The sequence below is a fragment of the Anoplophora glabripennis genome, unplaced genomic scaffold (genome assembly GCF_000390285.2).
Source record: "Anoplophora glabripennis isolate ALB-LARVAE unplaced genomic scaffold, Agla_2.0 scaffold6, whole genome shotgun sequence".
NCBI classification, from domain to species: Eukaryota; Metazoa; Arthropoda; class Insecta; order Coleoptera; family Cerambycidae; genus Anoplophora; species Anoplophora glabripennis.
The window spans coordinates 2,876,096-2,899,849 of record NW_019416749.1 but is presented as its reverse complement, the minus strand read 5'-3'; the positions used below and the strand labels follow the sequence as shown (position 1 = coordinate 2,899,849).

At 34.1% G+C, this 23,754-nt stretch overlaps 1 protein-coding gene across 2 annotated transcripts in view; it reads right to left on the bottom strand.

Moving 5' to 3' along the window:
- The window catches only part of LOC108911913 (B-cell lymphoma/leukemia 11A), an 80,953-nt gene extending 57,550 nt beyond the window's left edge, over window positions 1–23,403 (bottom strand). For both annotated transcript variants that reach the window (XM_018716991.2, XM_018716997.2), the window contains exon 1: window positions 23,054–23,403. In XM_018716991.2, coding sequence (XP_018572507.1) covers window positions 23,054–23,090 — 37 coding nt within the window. In that variant the 5' untranslated portion in view covers window positions 23,091–23,403. The remainder of the gene's footprint in view (window positions 1–23,053) is intronic.
- Between the last annotated feature and the right edge of the window lie 351 nt (window positions 23,404–23,754).

The window sequence follows — 23,754 nt, the reverse complement described above, 5'->3', positions numbered from 1 at the left end:
GGTTTTAAAAATTCCAACAGTTCCGCGACTAAAACCCAGCCTATACAGGGTGTCCGGTAAGTACCTCCTAATCTCTCGGGAGTGTATAGGGGAGATCAAAATAAAACTAGTCCTTCCTATAATTTTTTTAGGTGTACCTAGAAATTAACGTTTAGGGTTATAACTTTGAAACCACCCTGTATATTTTAATAAAATTTTCGTACGTTGTATTACACATGGAGCTCTACGATTTGATGCTAAAATCAACTTTTTGCTATTATCAGGTGTCCAGAAACGGACTGGCCCTATCACAATTTTTCTCAAAATTTTGACAGAAGTAATTTTATCAAACTGAAAATATTATTATTAGATACTCTGAAGGTTTTTCTTTAAAAATGGTACTCTTTATTTATTTCGAAAAAATGAACGGTTTGCGAGATAAATCGGTTTTGAAAAAAATTGGTAACAAATACAACAACAATTAAAATTTATTTTTTTTACATATTATTTCATGCATTTAATTTCTTTAACTTTATCAAGTCCAGAAATCTTTGAACGGGTTGGCTATACTTTATGAGCAAGTAGTGACCAATTAAAAATAACATTTGAAAAATAACTTACTTACAAGACATGCAACAAAGAACATTCAACAATGAACAAAGGTACCTAAATGTTACTTCGGTAGATGTTCAAAATGAGCACCCCGTACTTCAATGCACTTTCTAATCCTACGAATGTTTTCCCGGTGCACTTGAAATAATATTCCGTGATTATTGCGGAGATGGTCACAGTTCTGTGTTAGCCTCAGCAGAAGTTCCTCTCTACTATTTACGGGTGTTGAATAAACGTTATTTTTTAAATGACCCCACAGAAAAAAGTCTAATGGGTTTAGGTCGGGCGACCTAGGTGGCCATAATACAGGTCCGCCTCGACCTATCCATCGATCACCAAAAACATTCGTCAGATGTTGACGTACTAAACGATCAAAGTGGGGTGGTGCACCGTCATGCATGTACCACATTTCAGTTCTTATTTGAAGGGGCACTTCTTCTAACAAAATATTTAGATTTTCCTCTAAAAATTGCAAATAAAGAGCACCATTAAGTCTTTGCTCCAGAATAAATGGACCAATCAAATGATTCCCGATAATGCCAGCCCACACATTCACCATAAACCTTTGTTGGTAGCGAGTTTGAACTAAAGCGTGAGGGTTTTCTTCATCCCAGACATGTAGATTATGCGAATTAATTATGCCGTCTCTTGTAAAACCTGCTTCATCGGTGAACAAAATAGATGTACCAAAATTATGATTCCGAATATGATGCTGTAAAAACCAATTGGCGTATTGAAGTCTTTTTGGATAATCATCTGGAGACATAGCATGTACTTTTTGGATGTGGTACGGGTAAAGCAATTGTTCTTTCAGAGTTTCATGTACAGCCCATTTTGTAACATTGTTTTGCGCCGCAAGCTTCCTTATGCTATTTGAAGGATTATTAGCAACGTCTTCCAATATTTGTTCCTCTACATGAGGGTCTCGTACTCTCCTCGGGGCTCCTGCTCCACCACGGCGTGGCAAAAAGCTTCCTAAATAAAGGATTCGGAAGAAATTAGTTTCACTAACGTTTTTCACTATTTTTTTTTACCTGTTTCTCTTAAACTACGATCAACTCTTTCAAAAGTTTTTGGACTCGGCAAATGTCGACCCGGAAACCTTTCCTCATAAAGTCTTCTTGCCTCCACGGAGTTGCATAATGCTTCCCCATAAATTAGGTGCATATCAGCATATTCTGCACAGGAATATTCTTCCATTTTTAAATGTTATTTCTAACGGCTTAAAACGAATACCACAATAAAATTGAATTTTTATTCTGTCACGCGCCTTTGACAAGTACTTTAAAATCAACAGGGTCTAACAACGAAAACAATAGAAAAGAACTCCATGGAGACAAGAGCAATAATAATTTGTAGATGTATTTTGGTCATAGATGTTGATTTTACAAGAAACGGCATTATTCATTCCCTTAATTCACCACCAGTAAATGTTTATGGTGAATCTGTAGGCTGGCACTAGCGGGAATGATTTTATTGTAAAAAAATAAATTTTAATTGTTGTTGTATTTGTTACCAATTTTTTTCAAAACCGATTTATCTCGCAAACCGTTCATTTTTTCGAAATAAATAAAGAGTACCATTTTTAAAGAAAAACCTTCAGAGTATCTAATAATAATATTTTCAGTTTGATAAAATTACTTCTGTCAAAATTTTGAGAAAAATTGTGATAGGGCCAGTCCGTTTCTGGACACCTGATAATAGCAAAAAGTTGATTTTAGCATCAAATCGTAGAGCTCCATGTGTAATACAACGTACGAAAATTTTATTAAAATATACAGGGTGGTTTCAAAGTTATAACCCTAAACGTTAATTTCTAGGTACCCCTTTGACCCCCCATAACTCCGTTAGGGGGCACATTAGGAAAAAAAATTATAGGAAGGACTAGTTTTATTTTAACCTCCCCTATACACTCCCGAGAGATTAGGAGGTACTTACCGGACACCCTGTATACACTAGGCACAAAAATTAAAGGATATTTAAAAAATCCCAAAATTTTGGGTGATTTTCAAAGAGCTTGGATTTTCTGTACGACCATTATTTCTCGACTAATTGATTGCCAAAGTCAAAAATTATTTTTTTACTTCGACGATTATTCATCTCCAAGTTACAACTCTTTGAAAATCACCCAAAATTTTATGATTTTTTTAACATCCCTTAATTTCTGTGCCTAGTGTATTTAAGAAAAAAGTAAAATTTACTTTTTAAATGTTTTTCGTACTTTCTTACGTGTTGAAACGGAATGCCAGTTTTATAATCCCCGTCCCCACTTAGTGACTTGGCTATTTTAAGGTCCCCCAAAATAGTAGTTGATTTAAGGCCCATGTAATATTTTCTTGGTTGGCCATGGGCTCCAGATGCACCAAGATAAAAATACCTCCGTTTTGAAAAGGGGTGGCTGGATAAATTTAGAAACTTTCAAACAGTCGATCTCAGAAGTGCAATGAAATGAAAAACGGCACGAAAAGAATTTCTCCAGTCAGCTTTTGTTATATAAAGAACGAGGTGATAATGTAGCAACAGAAAAGTTTTGAAGTAATATCAAAAACAAGTTCAACAGCATCCATCAAAGTAAATTAAAATACTCATCCCTGAATTATTTTTATGACTTTCATGTGGCCAAACAATGATATGATGTTTGTCATAATCCCAAAGAGCGTAAATACACTGTGATCAGTACGTAAGATCTAAATCTTGCCACGTTGGTCAAAGTTGTAAATTTCGTAATGGATTTCACGATAGTGTCGAGCTATGACACAACACGGAAAGTATGGAACAAATAGAACAAATATTAGATAAATGAGCTCAAAACCACTCGTACGTTTAGATTTTCAAACGAGTCAAGTAGATAGATTTCAAATTTAAAAATATTCAGATAAAACTCAAGGAGAAAGAGAACTCATTCCAGAACTTTTTCATTGCTTGAAAGAAAACTACGTAGATAATGGGACAGAGTCGTTTTCCTTCATTACCTGATTTGTGTAAATCTTCTGGTTGTAGCAAAATTCCCTATGTTAATCTATCTTAAGCTGAAGTAATAGCTGCTAAGTTCCTGTAGAAGTTTATTGCGACAAAGGAGTTTTATGTAAGAGATCTTGGATCTCGGTGTAATAAAATTCCGCATGTTTTTGCGTCAACAGATTTCAATAAAATCAGTTCAACGAAATCATAACGGATAATTTTGTTTACCTTTCCATTTACTAGTCCCTAATCACATCATATTTTCGACCACGTAGATCGATTGAGTTTCCTACCACCACTCTGGATATTTCCAGTGCAGCCCATAGTTACAGATAACTCTTATCTGAACTTGCTGTTAAAAAGCTCGAAGCAAAGGCTATGTTCGAACAGATCAATCAAACTTTCCATAACAAGCTACATTGGCAAATAAAGCATCTAGATTATGACTTCACTAGTTAACAAGTTATGTCTCCGTGGGTCTGCAGGAAGACGAATCCTTCCCTAAGAGCTTTCTGTGCCACAAAGTAATCAATACTTTACCAAAACCACTTAAACGATGAGTTAATAATGTTCTTTATTGTTTCTCAAATATGTTTTGTGAAGTTCAAATGCGTTTTATTTATATACTCGCTTTGAAACAAAGTTACATTTACTATCAAATACATACTGCAGGTAACGCTCAACTGAATTGAAAAATAATGTTTTCTCCACTGGAAGGCGCAAGTAGTAGATACCGTCCGCGTATGGCATAAATGTCACTTGAAATATGTTTATTATTAATCGTAAACCCATGGAATTACACTCGCTAATAAACAACGGTTCTTCTGGGCTAGGATACGAGGAAGCACCTTCGGATTTACGATCCTACTTAGCCGCTCCTCTTTGCTCATGATGCCTGCTTATCCGAGGTATATTTACAGCCCCAGGTGATATATCCTTCGGCAGTAAATAGCGATAAATTAAATGTAACTTTCGCGTTAATCAAAAACACTCGTTTTTGCGAACTCGACGCAGGAAATGCCGCTAATCACTACAGACACGATTTATGTTTTCAGAACAGGGGTCTGGGTTGTAGTTTCAACAATGTTTTGAATCCTACTAACGGAGTTGTCCACTAGTCGAAAACCACTTCAGACACACCAAACCAGAGCACACGACGTTCAGAAAGTCCGATGCTGTTGGTAGAGCGACCACCGAAGAACGCCACAGCTCAAACCTTGAAGAACATTTTTGTCATTAATACTTCCAAACAAAATTGTAATGCAAAAATACAGGGTGATAATTAACTTATGTTAAATATTTTTGCCGTTATGTTAAAATGAGGTAAATACACGAATTTGTCTTGAGTAAAATGTAATTTTAAACGTTGATTTACTTCAACTTTGCAAGGAGCTTCCTTTTGAGAACTGCTGATTTTCGTAGATGTTCGATGTACATCGCACCTACCATTTGCTTGCACACAAGCTTCAGCGCGACGTATCCAATTCGCTCGCACGCGTTGCAACACTGCCACGTCCTCTCAAATCGTATTACCAGCTTCGGCAATACGATGTCGCAGTTGGTCGATGTTACGAACTTCCGTCGAACACACTTTTCACATATCCCCACAAAAAGAAGTCTAAAGGGGTGAGGTCCGAGGATCGGGAGGGCATCTAACTAGGCTGTCGCGGCCTATCCAGCGATCGGGAAAAGTAATGTTTAGAAAGTCCCGCACTCTCCGAAAAAAATGAGGGGGGTTCCGTCATGCAGTACCCACATATTTTGCCGAACATTTAATAGCACGTCTTGCAATAACTGCGGCAAGCGATTTTGCAAAAAGTCTAGATATGAAGCACCGTTTAAACGTCTAGGCAATTCAAAAGGTCCTATTAAAGTGTAAGTGTAAGTGTAAATGGGTACCACTGAGCTTCTCGTAATGTCCGCTACACAACAGGATGCGAAATATTTACTTGCTGTGCTATATTTCTGGTGCTACGATGAGGATCTTCTTCGACGAGATCTAAAATAATCTCCTCGACATTTAAAATTTTTAGTAGTCGCCCTGGGCCACCGTCGCGATCTCGACGCGGTTGTACTTCACCGGTGTCCAAAACTTTGCGCTATAGCTTCAAATGTTCGCGATGCGGGGGCACTTCGTTCAGGATATCTTGCACGGTACACTTGACATGCAATATAATAATATTCGCGATTGCTAAATAAATGCGCCATTTTCAAAAGAACCCTCGGAAATACCGCTATTAGATGTACTCTCGAAAAACATCACAGCAATCACTACAACAATATATTACAAACTGACTTTCGAATACAGTCCGACTTCATAAGAAACCTTTATACGAGTAATTCATATGCTGCATGCGCAGTAATAATAATTTTCAAATTGGACCCCGCAAGGACATTGTATCTTAATGGACGGACCCCCAAGTACCATCCGCTCCTCTGACATGTCTCGGCCTTGTTAACAAACGTATACGGACCACGGTAGCTCTCGAGATATCGATCTCAGATCGAGATATCGATCTAATTGACGACCAGCGCCGCCAATAAATCTGCCGCTGAATGATATTGCCTGGAAATAATAGCTTGGCCATCGGCGTTACGAGAAAACTTCCTTTCCGGATGTACTCACTTATCACAACAAATTTATAAGCAAATTGTGTGACTCTGCTGGCCTTTAAAGGAGCATAATGCCAACTTAAATCCTAACGGCGGTGTCTGCGCGACACTAATTACGTACAGGGTGATCTATATGGGACCCGACCACTGGGCATGTTGACCCTATTGGTGAGAAATGTAAGGTAAGGGACCTAAACGAGGCCCATGTTAATTTTAATTACTATTATCTCTTATAGTAGGATCATATTCGATGCAAAGTAATAGATCATTGCCTGTCAAGGGAACCAATGAAGTACGCTTTTAAGGGTTTTACAAATTGAATAATTTCTTTATACATTATGAAGGGACGAGGGGATCAGTTCAGGTCTGGCACCCTTGTTCCTACAAAAATTCATTTATTCTCATAAAATATTTATTTTAAATGTAATTTATTATAAATCCAATTTGTTTCCTAAATTCCACAAATGTACTACATTTTACCTTTGTACGCGCCACTGTTGTTTACTTGTTTTTTGGAAGTGCTCTCTAATTGACGGCAAAGCTCGCCAGGTTAGTATTTGACGTAAAACCGACCAGTTCGTACACTCGATGCACCTGGGCGACTACAGCTACTACCAGAACACAGTGCGTATGCAGCGGTATTTTAGATTTTACATTGAATTTCATTTTAAATTTGAAATGATTTATCTTACGCCTCCTAAAAATGATGACACGATTTTCCTTTGATAAAAAACCGACAACTTTTTGCTCTACTTTGCATCGAATACGATCCTACTATAGGTTTACTAAATTTTTGTTCTAGGGTTATCATTTGTACGGTATGAAATTAATAAATGAATAAATAATAATTGAATGCCTATATGTATAGTGATGATAATTAGGTAAGTATACCTTTTAAACATTAGCAGTAGTTTTTTTACATAAAAAAATAAAATAATTGAACATAATATAGCATACATAATAATACGTTGTATAGAATTATGTATTTGGGTGTATATTTTATTTATTGTTTTACTTATACCATATTTTGTTTCAGATTAATGTTTTCAAAAGAAGATGATATAACAAATTCTTAATAAATCAACAAGTCGAGAAGGGAACAATAAACTGTATCCAAAAAACAAAATTTAAAACATCAAATCGAATGGTAATGCATAACGCAAACAAATATTATCAGGAGTAATAATATAAAAATCAAAGGATAAAAATATACTACTATTCTACAAGCCCTACCTGAAACAATACTTTTCCTTTTCCTCTCATAATTTAGAAGTGGTTATTTAATACAGTATGTTTTCATACATTCAACAAGATTATATGTCTCAAATTGCATACCTACTGTTACTAAATAGACAATCAATCTGATGGTAAGTCTAAAATTCATGTCCACATGCTTCAGCTCGTATTTTTCAGTGATAGACATGATAAAAAGTGGCGTTAATTGGATGTTCCGTCAAAGCCAACTTGTTGGACGAGAAAAGGACAATGGTATTGTCCCCACAAAAATTTCGTGGCAGGTCCTGCCGGTGTTTTCATAAAACTTCAGGAGAGAGGATAATTATTTTTAACTAATGAAACAACCACTCTACTTTGTGCCAGTAAAATATGCACTAACATAGAACTTACGGTGAATTCAGGGAATGGGTTTACCTAGTATTAGTGGTTTCTTTTATTTGTTTTTTTTACTTTCTTCCTGGTTTTGTCATTTGGTATCCGAATAAGATAAAGCAAATAGGACAAATCTATATTGAGCACAAAGTGTTCGTACTGGTTAGAACATAACATTAATTGTAATAATTGTTTATGTAATTGAACAATTCGAGTAATTAAAAATTAATGTAGCAGTGTTAGATTTGTAGTTTAAGGATGGGATTCTATAAAACTTTTAGTAAGACAATGATTAGAAGAAAATCAATTTAAAGTATAGAACTGTTGCAATAAAATTTTCGACATCGTGCTTTTAAAGCCAATTTTAAATGCCAATTCCCAAAAACCGTTTGAAAAATGACAAACATATGTGTCGATTCATGTGTGAATGTAATTTCATTAGATATAATATTTTTTAAGAGTTGATATTAAAGAAACTACAAATGCAACACCTAGTAGAAATGTTTCTAGGCTTTTTCAAATGCCAGTTATGATGCTTGAAGCATAGCTAGATGTTTATCTTTCGAATGTGCAGTAAATTGAGCAAAAATCTTCCGTCCATTTCTATTTTTATTTTTTCTTACGTGTCTGTAAGTTTTATTTGGCTTGGTATCTTAAGAATACGTGATATACGTGCAAATGTATAGAATACGAGTTTAGCAAAGTTGAACAAACACCAAAATGTTTTAATTACTTTTGCTAAAACTCTTTATTATTTACAACTTTATCATCCTATTATATAGAAACATATTGCACATATCATAAACTGGTGTTTAGAAAGAGGGTACTTCCCAGATAAGTCGAAGCTATTATTATTAAAACGCTTTAGGATACAACCTTTCCGTACAATAGGTTGGTTTGTTTCATCTGGTGACATAATTATGTATAAAAAATTTTGTATCTTTATTTAATGTAATGTAATTCATTTTTATTTATATATTTACCTACGACCACTACTGTAAATACTTAAAAACACACCGTCTGCGAGCAATGTAAGATTCCTATTACGTATGGTAAAAAAATCGCACAGTTTTCCTAGCAACCGCCTAGCAACGGTCAATACAATACTAGTTGCTAGGAAAACTGTATGATTTTTTTACCAAGCTGTGCGATTTTTTTACCGTACGTAAAATAGGAATCTTACATAGGTCGCAGACGGTGTGTTTTTAAGTATTTACCGTAGTGGTAGTAGGTAAAGTATAAGTACGTAATACGTGGTGTAATGCAATTACGCACTCATAGAACTACGCACTCGCCGCTACGCGGCGTCGTGCGTAACTTTTCCATCCGTGCGTAAAATGCTTTTTACAACACTTATTACGTAATATACTATAATTTACATTTTGTCACATAAATTATATTTTTCAACTATTCTTGAATAAAAACTTTATACCATTGTAGAAATAAAAAGATATAATCATTGTACTTTGCTGAACAATTATTTCATAAACTTCTGTATGATTATTGTAACAGATATTTCATTTCTACCTTCTATATTACTGAAAGACCTAATAGTCTCATTTTATGGAACTAACATTTATATAGAACAAATGAGAGTGATTATAGTTTAACAATCTCTAAATATTCCTTTATTTCTATTAACGTTTGGTTTATTTACAATTTCTTGCTAACAAAACATATAGATTTCGGTGCATTTAAATCGTGTCACGTACAGATTTACAGTGGGAACTTTATAAAGCAGTTTCCCAACAGATTTTTAACCACCCGCTGAAGATAACGAGTATGTGAGACGAAACATTCTTCCGCTTTCAAGTAATACTTATCTGTGCACGTAATGGTGTTCAGTGTAAAAGTTATTCTCCCATAATTTCTGTACCTGCACTAGTAAACGGTAGTCATTTGTGAATACCTTAGGCGAAGAACAGCAGCACGTACTTGGTTTAAAATCTGCTAATTGAACCTACCTAATTTGTTGATAAATAGGCAGACAATGAGATAGTTGGACTATGGCGGCCGGTTCTGATAACAATAACACTCCGTGGGCAATGATATTTGATTGGTCGTGTTAAACAAAGTCACAGCGCGAGGTTTGCCTTTGGCCAATGGATGTATTTAGTACTACTTAGGGTTGGAAAACAATGAGCTGGCCTTCATTGTGGACTGTTTTTCTGGCAGCTTTGTGTTAATCTTTATGGAAGGTAGTATAGCGCGAAGCATAGGTCTCTTAGAGGTCAAATTTTTTTGTTGAACACAGAAAAATTAGTACAGTTATTCATAACCATAGGATGAATACCAAGAACAACAAGTCTGCACATGTGACAGACCTAAAGCTAACTAATCTAATGTAATAAAGGCATAACAGCAAGTGTAACAAAGAACAATTATGGTGCATGGCAGAGTCGTATAATCATTTTTACGACTTTTGTAACTGGTTTGATATTATAAACAATTATAGAATACATTGAGAAAGGTGTCAATAACGTCTACGTCCAATAGTAGTACGAGGAGAACAAACACTGCGAATAGAAAATATTTTGTCATCTGTGTAGTTAAACATTGTCCGCAGATGACTTAGAGATCTTCAGAACATTTTTGCAGCAACCTCTTTTGCCTTAAGTGTGTAGTAAGCTTAGAATAATACACAAATAAAATACGACTCGATAACGTCAGAATAAATAATAAATACTTTAGAAGACTTCGCAAAAATTTAAATCAGGGTTGATTGTCAATAAATTGTAATATTTTTCCAGATCAGCAGTAGAGTGTTCTTTCTAAAATCGTTCTTTTTGTATAATTAGATATTACACTGTACTACAACCTGTCATATAATTTTTTCTTCTATAGGGTCATCCGTCCTGTTTGACTATTTTTTAAAATCAGTTCGTGTCTCCAAACGGAACATATCTTTGTATCCGTGTGATCAGGCGAGACTTGTCACTGGCAGTAATTTTACAGCACAGTAAAGCTTTTAAGTGACAATTAATTCTAATAAACCCACTTTGGTGTATGGCAGTTTTAGAGGACCCGAGACTGTTAAAAGACCATGAAGTTATGTTGACAAATTTTACGAGTCCGACCACCCAACTGTTCCCGAAATATCCGGCTACAAGTGCTCGTTTTACTATGTAATTATCGATTTATTCGGTGATTTTTAATGCCTTTGGCGCTAGCCGTCACTGGAGGTTAGAGAAATGGATTGTAAATCACGTTTATGTCATTTGCAGATATATCGTTGGTGTGTAACTGTTTCAAAAGTTACAAACACGTTTGATAAAGATGATAAAATATTTGGAAGATGTGTAAAATTTCGGTGAAGAGGGAAAGTTTTTTCTCAGCCGTTTGTACGGGTTTGATAAATATCTAAAAACAGATAGAATCGAGGAAAATTGCAAATTTTGATTGAAAACGATATTTAGGAAGCTGCAATTCTTTTGCTTCAAAGATAAAACTACTCCCTCCCAAGTCAAAAAACGAAATCATTCGCGATCTATGTATTGAAACTGTTTACTCTATTAGCTTTTTCTCCTTGAAAGTAGAAAATAAAAATGTTGCTCTTACTTATGTACAGTTTAGATTAAACAAAATTATAATGATATCATACGATCTGTGGATAAAATCATTAATTTTTCTAACCTCTAAGGGTTGTATAAACATTATTAACAGTATATTTTGTCAGTTTAATTAGTGAACTATACCTACATATGTTCACATTTATTTATGTTCTTGTAGGAAAACAGACTACACGCACCAAACTTAATTAATTTTTCTGATCATCCACAACTTTATTATCTCTTATAACTTTTATCTATGCGCCCGTGACCTTATGATACTTCTCTTTTCAGCTTTCTATGAACAAAATCGAAGTAGTTATAAAGAGAAGGTCATAACGTGTTTTTATACCACACTATCTTATAAATTATACAAAACAAATGGGCTCTAATGCAATTGAAGATCTTGGTAGGCTTGGTCTTAATTCAAATAACGTATCCATTTGTTACTTATACCGTTAACATGTTTACATTAACTCCATTTCTTTTGACTAATTTTTTGCACATCACAGCTTTCAAAATCACATTACAAGATCGAGTATAATTGACAGAAGTTGTTCCTGACCAAGTGAAGTAGCACTATATTCTTGTAGCAATTGGCGCGTTCAAAATATCACGTGTGCGTGCCACAAAAACCCGGTACACCTGGCTAAACGCTTTATTGATATAACTTTATGCCACTGTTTACTTTATCCGGCTTTTAACTACTAATTGGTCACGTCAGATGTATCGACTAAACAAATATTAAGACCTCGCGGCCTGACCGGCAAAAAATCGTGTAGAACAGCGTCTGTGTTTGACTTCGTTTTGTTTCAGTGAGAAAAAAAAAACGATGTCGGTCGACTGAAAAGGAAATAATTACAAATGTTAGTATCCTGAGTCTTAGAGAACACAAAATGTCATGATTTTTTGAAATATACTGATGTCTCTGTGTAATACATTGAATACTTTCAATATATAGAGAGGTTTCTCGACATATTCATTAAAGCTTCAGTAAACAATTGAGAACTAATGTTAGTATGTTATATTTTCAAAAAGCAGTAAATTCGCTTAGTCTGTTTGGAAATGAAAGAGAGTAATAAAACCCCGAGATAAGAACCGGCCATTGGCGTGGTAATATTTCGTTTCAGGTAATTATCGGGTAACACTAATGCTAACAAAAATGACAGGGATTGGAAAATCGACTATCTACAGACTTTTAAAGGAAACAAAAAATGAACAAGATACTGTAAATCCCCCAAAATCATCTACAGGGAGGTCAAAAGTCGTTATAGATGATTTCTTCAAAAATGTCATTCGCAGAAAAGTACACTCATTTTATTTTAAAAAAGAAATACCAACGCTAAACAAAATTTTAAGTGAACTTTCAGAGGACAACGATTTGCCAAAAATCAGTAGAAGCAAATTATGGGCCGTCTTACGAGAGTTGAATTTTTGCTGGGAAAAGCAGAACAGGAAGTCAGTTCTTATCGATAAAGATGAAATTATTTGTTGGCGAAGATCCTACTTAAGATCAATTAGAAAATTCCGTGACGAAGGGAGGAATATTTATTATCTAGACGAAACTTGGGTCAACGAGGGATATACTGTAACAAAAGTATGGCAAGATAAAAATGTAAAAAGTTTTCGACAAGCATTTTTGGATGGACTTTCAACAGGGTTCAAGGCACCTTCAGGTAAAGGGCGAAGATTAATAGTGACACATATAGGTAGTGCCAGTGGTTTTGTAGATGGCGGTTTACTTTTATTTGAATCTAAAAATACAGGTGACTATCACGAAGACATGAACGCAGATGTTTTCGAAGAGTATTTTACACAGATGTTGGATCTTATTCCTCCGGGGTCTGTAATTGTCATGGATAATGCCAGTTACCATTCACGGCAGACCGAGCGGACGCCTACGACTGCTTGGAGGAAAGCCGATATAATTCAATGGTTATCCGGAAAAAACATTTCTTTTGAAACAAATATGGTGAAAAAGGAACTTTTGACACTTGTCAATCTTAATAAAGATCAGAAAAAATATGTTATCGATGAAATGGCAACAAATCGCCAAATAACGGTACTACGGTTACCACCTTATCACTGTGAACTTAACCCAATCGAATTAGTCTGGGCGCAGGTAAAAGGAGATGTAGCGCGAAATAATACGACGTTTAAATTAAGTGACGTGAAAATTTTGTTAAAAAATTCCTTGGAACGAGTAACTGCAGATAACTGGCAAAGATGTATACATCATGTACAAAAAGAAGAGGAGAAAATGTGGGAACTCGATAATTTAATTGACGTTACTGTGGAACCTATCGTTATCAATCTAGGAGACGAAGATAATTCATCAGAATATTCAGAGGATGAATTTTAATATACCTACTTTTTTATTTTCTTTATTGTACATTTATACAACACTACATTTACTCACCATAATTTGAATTTTCAAAATACATATATTTTTGTGTGGAATAAAAGTCTATTCATTAAATTTAAATAAATATTTTGATAATAATATTGAATAATTTTATTTGAATTACTAAAAACCCTCTTAACCCGGTTATGATGCTTAAAGTAGCCTCATGTTTTGAAATGCTGTTTTTATATTGTTTACTTATAAGAGAAATGGACCGAGAAATTGAAGCGGCATAGACAAAGACGGATTGTCGGGGATTAAATTTTAGCTACCTGCTCCAATTTAGTACAACCCGGTCACACAAAGTTTTTTTAAAAGTACACCTCATCTATACGGATAATACATAATATAAAAATATTGAATATAAGCACCAGTACTACATTTATTTACGATTTGCATACATAATAAACTTTTATTACTCTCTTTCATTTCTAAACAGACATAGAAACTATATAGGTGCTTTGAAAGAAATCGAAAACTAAACATTTGTGAACCCACGTTTATAGAAAAAAAATGTCTTATTTTAACCTCAAAAATATGCCTCTAAATTCTTTGTACTGAATTTTGAATCACCCTGTATATTAAACATAAAAAAAATAATAAACCGCAAACAAAAAACATGTATAACTTCTTTTTATAAATACGTTTGACTAATTTTGAAATGAAAATGGAAAATGTGTAGTAATATATTATAAAACAAAATTTCAATAATCTACTTTCACTCCTTATTAATTCTTTATTGTTCTCCTCCGAATACGAATACGTACGAATATTTACAATAAGAGGATTGGATCATTTTCTACAAAGATAAAAACTAATCAAGACCGTTCAACACAGTTTTAATATTTGGCACCGCAGAAGGTCGTTTCATGGCTACAGCGCCACCTATCGCGGGGTAGTCGTACCACCCCGCCGAGGGTGCATGTGTATCGCCCCGAGATTTGGGTCATTTATAGAGGATGTTCTCACTGCATCGCCATATAAATTAATCGTCACGTAAGTGGTGTCATTTAATCACAGATAATTTCAGTTTTAGATATACAATTACGGTGTCGAGTTTAATATTGCACATTTCGGACAAATATTTGCCTTTCGCCATAAATAAGGTCACTGTTTGTGTATTTACTTATTTTCAAAATAGATTAGATAAAATTTCGTCACAGAGATCATGAGTGCTGTCGCGATTAAGGGAATTAAGACAGGGTACTCGGGAGGCGGCGGCGTTTCTCTGATTTGTTGGTGGAATTTCGCAAGTTCGGGCAAATCCACTTTTATTGTTCCTTATCGCGGGATACAGTCAGTAGTTTCCAGAATTCCTACAAATTGGAGCGAATTATAGAAATCCAAACAAAAATCTATAGAAATACACAATTCTTTCTGTTTTTTTCTCTCACTGTACAAAACCGCTTGTGTTATGGAGGTAATGTGGGGCCAATTTCACATTCCCTACACCCCATTTACTAGAATCGGTGTCCACAGAGGGAAATTATTTAGTTGTACAACCTGTTTATAGCGATGGTACACGACTTTTTTAATTTTTACACGATTTTCTTCTAAAGCATTGAACGTTGAAACTATCATACATTTAAATGTTCTTGTCTGAATTTTATGAGTTGTATATGAATATAAACTAATTAATATACGTCTAAAACAGTAATTTTTAGTATTTGGAAATCTCTATTTGTAAATAAAAATTATTCTTTGATAGGAAACACCTAGTAAAAATTGTTATATGATGACACACTTCTCAATTTTGCTGTGTGCTTTAGTAAAATTTTCAAGAGCAATTTTCAGTTACTATCATTGTCATGCTACGTTTGGTTTTATGACAAAAACTACTTAACGTTTTCTTAAACGTAGAAATTTTGCTCCAAATCCAGGATATAAGGAATTCAACAATTATTTTTGTCAACAATAATATATTTATTTAAAACATAACATTTACAAATTATTGTAATACAAATAGCATCGCTATTTTCCCTTTTAGAAGCTAATAAAGAGCAAAAGCATGTTGTTCTGGAAACGGAAGATTCAGAAGCATCAGATACGTACAAACTCAGAATACGCAGTTTCAGATATGGACTTTGAAATTGCAAAAATATTTTTTCTGAGCTAAACATTTTAGTTTGCTTTTGTGTTGAAATTTTCTTAAAATACCCTTCAAATATTGTTTATTTTGTCATAGAGAACTGTTATTTTATTTCTCTTCCCTGTTTTTATATAATAGGTAGACTGATTTGATATATGAATATTTATACAAATATTGTTATTTTTCATAACTGTATGAATATGAGGTCATCAACAACAATAATTCGGTAATATTTCAACTGGTTATATTTAAAAGAACATCTTCAAGTTGCTATATTTTCATAAGAATATGAATTAAGGAATACCCTGTATAATTTTGGCTTCCTAATATTTTATAATAGGCTGTTAAATACAGAATCTACATTTAAATTCTAAAGTAGGTACTTACGCAAAGATTTTAAAAGTATTAGACGAACAATAGAATCTTAAATATTTGACTTGATAATAAATATGTAGTTATAAACACAGTATAGTGTGAAATAATAAAAACAATCTTAATAGATTAGTTTGTGCAGTCATTGATGTAAAGAAAAACTAATATTAAAGTTAAAATATTTAGTGTTAAATGTATTGTTGCTCATGAGAAGTAATAAAGTAGCCTGTCACATATTTCAAATAAAGTACTAGTCACCAGTTGTTCCAAAAATGTTCTGATTCTTGCTTGTTTATATTTTGTTGTTATAGTAATTTATTACACCACCTTGTAGTTCACATATTTGCTAGATATATCTTTTTAAGCAGTTTTAGGCCCACAATTTTTATTACACAGAGGCATTTGCAATTTCTCTATTCTTTTGAAACACTACAATGACAATAATTATGAAAATTTTCAGACATTTTATAAACAAAAAATATAAATAAAATGTAAGTACACCGACCCGTTTTGGTTGAACCAATCAGATTAATCATATGATCACCCATTGTGGTGTTAGCGTGTGTAAAGAACTATGTTAGCGGTCTAACAGAGCACATGTTTACATTCATTTGTATCGTAATAATGAGGTATAATATTTTAACAACTTAAATAGAATGTTATAGTTAAAAAGTTCTAAGATCAAGTCAAGCTTAATTAGTTTAAATAATTTGTGTATTGCGTAATATTGTGTATTATTTGGAGAAAATTACAGAAAAAAATTACACGCTTAACATGTATCGCCAAAATAACAACGATCCATCCAATTTCTATGAGTGTAGGCCGTTTCGGACTGTCGCGACTTTTGTTAGAGCGGCATTTTCAATTTCTCCAGATTTCGAAACGCTCAGTATTAATCCAAATCGAATCGGAATCCTTCAGAGAAATCAACCACACGAAATCCGAATCCTGGTGTCGCTGCCTTACCTTCACACGCATTACTGGCAAGAAATCGCCTAAAAAACTAGCATTGTGACACAAACAAAAGGTTTCCTGTTCAAATCGTGGCCGCGCTTGACTTTTCCACAAAATGCCCGTAACACCCAGTGTCCACGTTTACCTGTAATTGGGTCGAAATTTAAAGGAGATATGTAAATTATACTGTTGCGAAGGAAATGCCGATTAGGAGCCAAGTGGTCTGCAAAATAGCAGTTTAACAATGAAGGCTTATACTCTGCACGGTTCACCGGTCACCCCATTCTAACTGGACATGGTCACAGCGAAACACCCCTTTCATTATCAGGGCCACCTGAGAGAAGACTAATTGCAGTGAATCATCATCGAATATTAATAACAATATCCATATTAACCATAATATTTACTTAGTAGTTATATTTTACCTTCTTATTATGTTATTAATGACTTTTTGAATGAATATTTTCCGAATATGTAGCAACACTGTCATTAGATACAACAAACTGTTTGTCGAGCCTTTCAAAAAAATACTATAGTATTGTGGTCTTCTATTTTATGTTAAAAATTATTACAATCGTGTAAGTAAAATTTAATGTTGAATTCTGTATTTTATATCTACCCATGTGTTTGTAGTAAAAAGTAGTATACGTTGTGAATATATTTACTAGAACATATTTTACATTTTGTGTTTCTAATTAAAATTCTTTATATTTTGTCAAAAATATTGAGCTAAATCTGATCTAGACATGTGCAGTAAGAGTTTTTAACAACTGGAAGATAACACCGTGTCAAAATTTTCCGTGGGTACTAGGGAATATAATATGTCGTTTACCCATTTACAGAAATATTAAAAATACCACACCTTAAATAATTATGTTCAAATTCTTTTGTAGGTGAACCGACAACTTATTTTATCTTAAAAATAAAGGTTTATTTCAAATATTTTCCGTCTAGTAAACTTTTTATACCTCTAACGACTTCCAGGTAATTCATTATTTTATTAATTGTCAATCATCGCGAACGCATTTTTGATACAAATCTGATTTTATTGCTACTAAATGTTTGATTTATTTGATAAAAAAGCCAAATAATAATAATTCTTTGTGGAGCTCAGAAAAAGAAATTACTAAAATTACTTTTTTCAGTAACACACGGATTAGAAGAAAAAATATAGCATTTATTTCAGACCTTCCTCAGTCTACATACATAAAAGTAGTTGCTCAGTAGCTCGTTTCTGTACAATCACAATTTACAGAATGGGAGAAGTCTGTACAACTCACCATACTTGTATCCTTATTTCATGTATCGATTGAAATACATTCAAAAATGCATTAGAAAATATACATTTGAAATAAATTGTACGAAAGTTAGTGATTTACACTTTCGTAACAGAATTTGTTAACTACTGAAAACAAAGCGAAAAAGAAGGTTGGTTGACAATAGCGAGCACAATTTGACATTTGTATTTGACGCTGTTATCAAAAACCAGTAGCGAATTACTTACAAACAAAGTAATAAAGTAGTGATGGAAAAGTAAATAGAATTAGAAACATTCAAAGCAGAGGTGTTATTTTTGGTTAAAATATGCTGCCTTTTATTCATTCTCAGAAAATCTCTCAGTGTATCAAAAATGTCTATTTAAATAAAATAATTTATCTAAAAATTTACAGTTTGAACTATATAAATTTGTTTGTTTTTTAGGCCATTTGAATATATGTGACATAAAAGCTATATAAAGGAAAGACAACGTCACAATTTAACCCGAATGAGGGATTATTTACTTGTGTCAATATTTTTCTATAAGGGCTAAGAACATTTTGTTGTAGCAAAAAATCGTTTTATGTAGGTTTTATCAATATATAGGAAATATAATAAATATTTTTGAAACACTAATCATAATCCTGGATTATGTAAAGAGGGAGTCATTTAACAAGAAATCATACTTTTAGTAAGACAGTGATAGAACAAGTAGATCCATCCAGTAAGTGAAGAAGCGAAACGCTAAACTAAACAATTTCCCTTAATTTTTCGCATTGAAAAATCACGTAGAACAGGTAAACATCAGAAAATGTACCTTTCCTCTTTTGTACAGCAAATTTATAAAGATACTCAATAATTGTGATTAATGCATGTGTTAATAGTTTCCTAAACGCATTCTGTGGGGTGTGATTATGTTTATAATACCGTATGTGATTTTCTGTATGTTCAACAGGCGTGCAAAATTCAGGAAATGTTAAGACGAACACACGAAGTAAAAAAATGCTTTTTTCCTTATTTTGAATGTATTGTCAGTTGTCTTACACCCTAAAGAAACTTATACACGTGGTACAGTGAAGAAATATTGCTTCTAACTTGCTTAGATTTTCTGAAATGCTAGACAAAATATCGCGCAAATAAACGCCGCACCGCCCTTAATTAAGATTAAAATATGCCGTTTACCAGAACATTGATATTTTGACACGCTTCCTTGTTACATAACAATATATTCCTACTCTAGTCCATTTCTGTTGTATACTAATCTAATTGCAACTTTAAAAATTGTCTACTACTAGAATTATATTAAAAAGTTTCAAATTAAAAATACTGGATAGGTTTCCCGTTCTGATATAATAATAGTCACATAGTAATCCCATTTTTACCCAATTTTAAGGTATAAATTAATTTCATATATAATCTAATGCAATCTAGACATAACACACATTCCTTTAACATCTCTAACTCAAACCGACTTTGCTGGAGTTATAATGTACTCCATCCTAGCCCCGAAAAGTCAAACCAGGTCCATTTTTTTACAGAAAAATTTCCACACACAACAATAGGAACAATTAACTGACCGTTACTACTTCCTAGACAGCCATTCTTGTGACCACGAAATGACCAATATCACCGTGCGAATACGAAAAGGGTTAACCTGACTTTACCCTTGCTTCACTCCGCTCGGAAAAAACTATCCTCTACGTCCGTCGTACAGGTAGCCGGACACGAGCGCAAGATTACTGCACGTATACAAGGGGTTATTAAAAGAAGATGCTCCTCTATTAACGGGTTTCGGGTCGCTCGTGTCACACAAAAAAGGCTTAAATTGGTGTGTGGAACCGGCACGCGACTGGAGTCATTACAAGGAAGTTTTTGTACACTTCGAACTTGTATGTAAATTACACTGCATTAATCTAAGAGAAGGACTTGCGGTATTGTATCAGTGTTTTATGCTGTCTATTTATAATAATTAAAACAGAAGTTTGGCGCCCAACAGAATAATCTAATTACAGGACAGTATAAATTACAAATTAACAATATTTTTAATTAATAGACATAGAAAATAGTAGAAAATGGTAAAACAATAAACAAACCATTACCTAAATCAGAGTTATAAAATGGTGCAACAAATACACTAATTCTATGAGTAAAATGCAAAAACAAGAACATGTCATCATTTTGATTAACTGAGGTGCAAGCAGACATTATGGACTAAACAGGGGATTTTAGAAGCACATTTGTTTGACTTACAGGACTGTAAAATAATTTGTGTAGACGCTATTCTAGACTTAGAACTTGAAAATAAATCTTAGATATTAAACAATATATTTTTGAAGTGAATAAAAAGAAAAAATTTTTTAATTTACAAAAAAAACACTTGTTAAAATGTTTGTATTTAAAATGAAGTTGCTATGGAGAGTATTTCATGTACGGGATGTCCAAAAGAAAATTGTTCGGAATTAAAAGTTGCCTAAGTAATTAAGTGGCCCACTTTGATTATTTACAAAAATTTATGTCTACGGTTAGAGTGAATGGGGTGTGAAAATGTGGAAGAACTGAAAATGATGCTACTTTTATATATGATCTTGCGACAAAGTTTGAAGTACGAAAAAGGATAATATAGAAGTTATGGCAAAATTAGTATACTGTGTTTATTAAAAGGTGATAACATTTTAGTAATATAAGAATTCAACGAAAACTACCTAGATACATACTGTATAGTAATCTATGTAGGCAAGAGAATTATAATTATAATCAGTTTTTCTAATGACCGCATATTAAATCACAACAGTAATAAATTATTGGGGAAACCACCCTCGGGATAATGATTATCAATTTTTTAAATAACATATTTTATAAACGTTTTCTAATGTTTGAATATGTACCGTGTGCCGCAACTTGGAATAAATTTCGTACATCAAATTCAAAAGAATGTTCGATTACCACTTTTTTATCAAAAAGTATATATATACCTACAGATTGTCTCAAAAGTTTTTTTTATAACAACCTCAGTTTTTGGTACTTTTTTAAAATAGTTGATACTGGTTGTTGCCAAGATAGAGCAAGTTGAAAATTATTCTTTTACCATTCTTGTAATTTGTAAATTGTTCTATTCTTGTAAAATTAAAAAGAAAATTATAGGTTTCCTTCAAAATACCGATTTAGCAAATCAAAGCAGCAAATTTTGCCAGCATATTAGTAGGATTCTTTCGGACTAGACTTTTTTTAATTAATAAATACAAAATTAGTTACCATCATAATACATGAAGGAAAAATTATCTCGCATCAAACTATACTCTATTTTTTTACAAACATAACCAGGGTTTTTCCGAAACAAAACATATTTCTTGATTCACAATATTTACATCTATAAAGCAAATGCCGATTTCTTTTTTATCAAGGTAGATGATAAACCTATTATATTTCTGCTAAAAATGTGTCACACATTCATCTAAAGCGCACAAGCATCTAAATATAACCAATCTTATATTTCTGTGAAGTAAAAAATATCTTTTGAATCATGCTTAATAAAATTTGATACACAATAAAAATCACTGTCGAAAAAGTATGTTACTATTTGCATTTATGGGTGGTGTTACAACAAAAGAACCTCTATTGTTTTACTTTCATTGGACTATGTTCTCCGAATTAAAATGGATTAGATGTTCCACTGTGTCATTCTAATATAATTTACATTTTAATGAACTGCTAGACAGTCTTGTGATTAAAATTAACATAGCAAGTTAAGGCCTTTTCTGCATAGCCAAACCATTACCGTTCAATAAAGTTTGAATTCTCTAAAAATTAGTAGTTAGTAGGACTATAAAATGTATAAAATTCTATATATTCAATATCTTAAATACACTCCACAAAAATGGTATATTTAGTATTTTTTTTATAAAATAGTAAATAATTTTATTTGAAGTTGTTCACTAAGTTTTTAAAAAGTACATACCGTAGTAGCTTTAAAAGTAGAGAAAAACGCGCATCGGCGCTTTTTCCGTCACTGTTTTCACTTTCCGGCATCCTAGGAAACGTTATTCTGTCACCCTAGCACTGAATCCAACCACCGAAAACCGTAGGAAGACCGGCAAATCAACTGCAGAACGCGAATTAAAAATAATTTGTACACGAGGCAGCGTACCGCGAGGAAATCTGAAGGGGACTGAAAGAAGCTGAAAGACGAAAAACCCGCGCAAGTCTCCTTGCTGAAAAATCATTATTATAACTTTTTGTTATTACGGCTCGAGGAGGTGGAGGAGGGGTAGAGGAGGTGCTGCCTGTCTAATTAAAAAACGGGAATCACGTGGCTGCAACTGATCAAACTCGAGAAGCCGGAATATTCCCGGAGTCTCGAAATAGAAAGTTACGGCGAGTGCGTACCTCTGTTTTTGACACATTTCAAAACATTTTCAGTGCTAATTGCAATTCTATTTCCAATAAAACGTCAAAATCATGTGGTTAGTTCTAAATTATCTAAAAGTTATGGTAGTGCTTATGATTTCTGGGAATTTCTGAAAACTTGGAAAATGTTTTAGGATAAAAAGTCTGGAAGTTTAAAAAACTCGTGTAGTGCGTAGATTGGGAGTTGTTTTGCCGTTGGCGCGGTGTGGGGACACTTTTCAGTTTCAGCGCTTTCTGAGGCTACTCACTCACCTTGTGCGATCCTGACCGCTGGCATTTTGATTCTCATTTTGAAAACGTTGAATTGTCCTTGCGCCCGCACCAGTAAAAAAAACTTAGTCCATCCTGGCCACTAGATCATCGTCACTGAAAGGAACACCACACTGTCGAGAAACACCACCAGACCCGTCCGAGATCGCATCGGCCGCGACAACTGGCAAACCGGAAGTGTCAGAGCGGCGCGCGTGTGTCCATAGAGCTCGCTGGACCAGATGCTGTGTGGTCACAAGTCCAAACGCGTGTGATTCCACGGCCAGCTTTTCAGGCGATTCTGTCGGCCGCGCCGATCGGCCGTCTTCGGTCGCTTCCGGGCTCCGTCGTGGCTACTCACTAGCCAGCGGTCCTAAGCGCCCCGTGTAGAAGGGATGATGCGCCGCGCATACATCACCGGAGTGGGGGTGAAGGCCCGCTGGCCTCCCGGATGCGTTGCTCCGGTCCGCTCCGGTGTGCCGCGCGACAAGACGCTCGAGTCTGGTCCCCGATGATCGCATTCCCGTACTCACACGCTGGCAGATGCGTTTCTCACGCCACGACGCTAATGAATTGGAGATTGTCGTCGTTTGTTGCAATGGATGACGACGTCCTCAAGCAGCGTACATACTTTAGCAAAATATTGCACGAGGAAATGAATAAGTGAGAACTATCACAGAGTAGACTCTAACATTATAGAATAT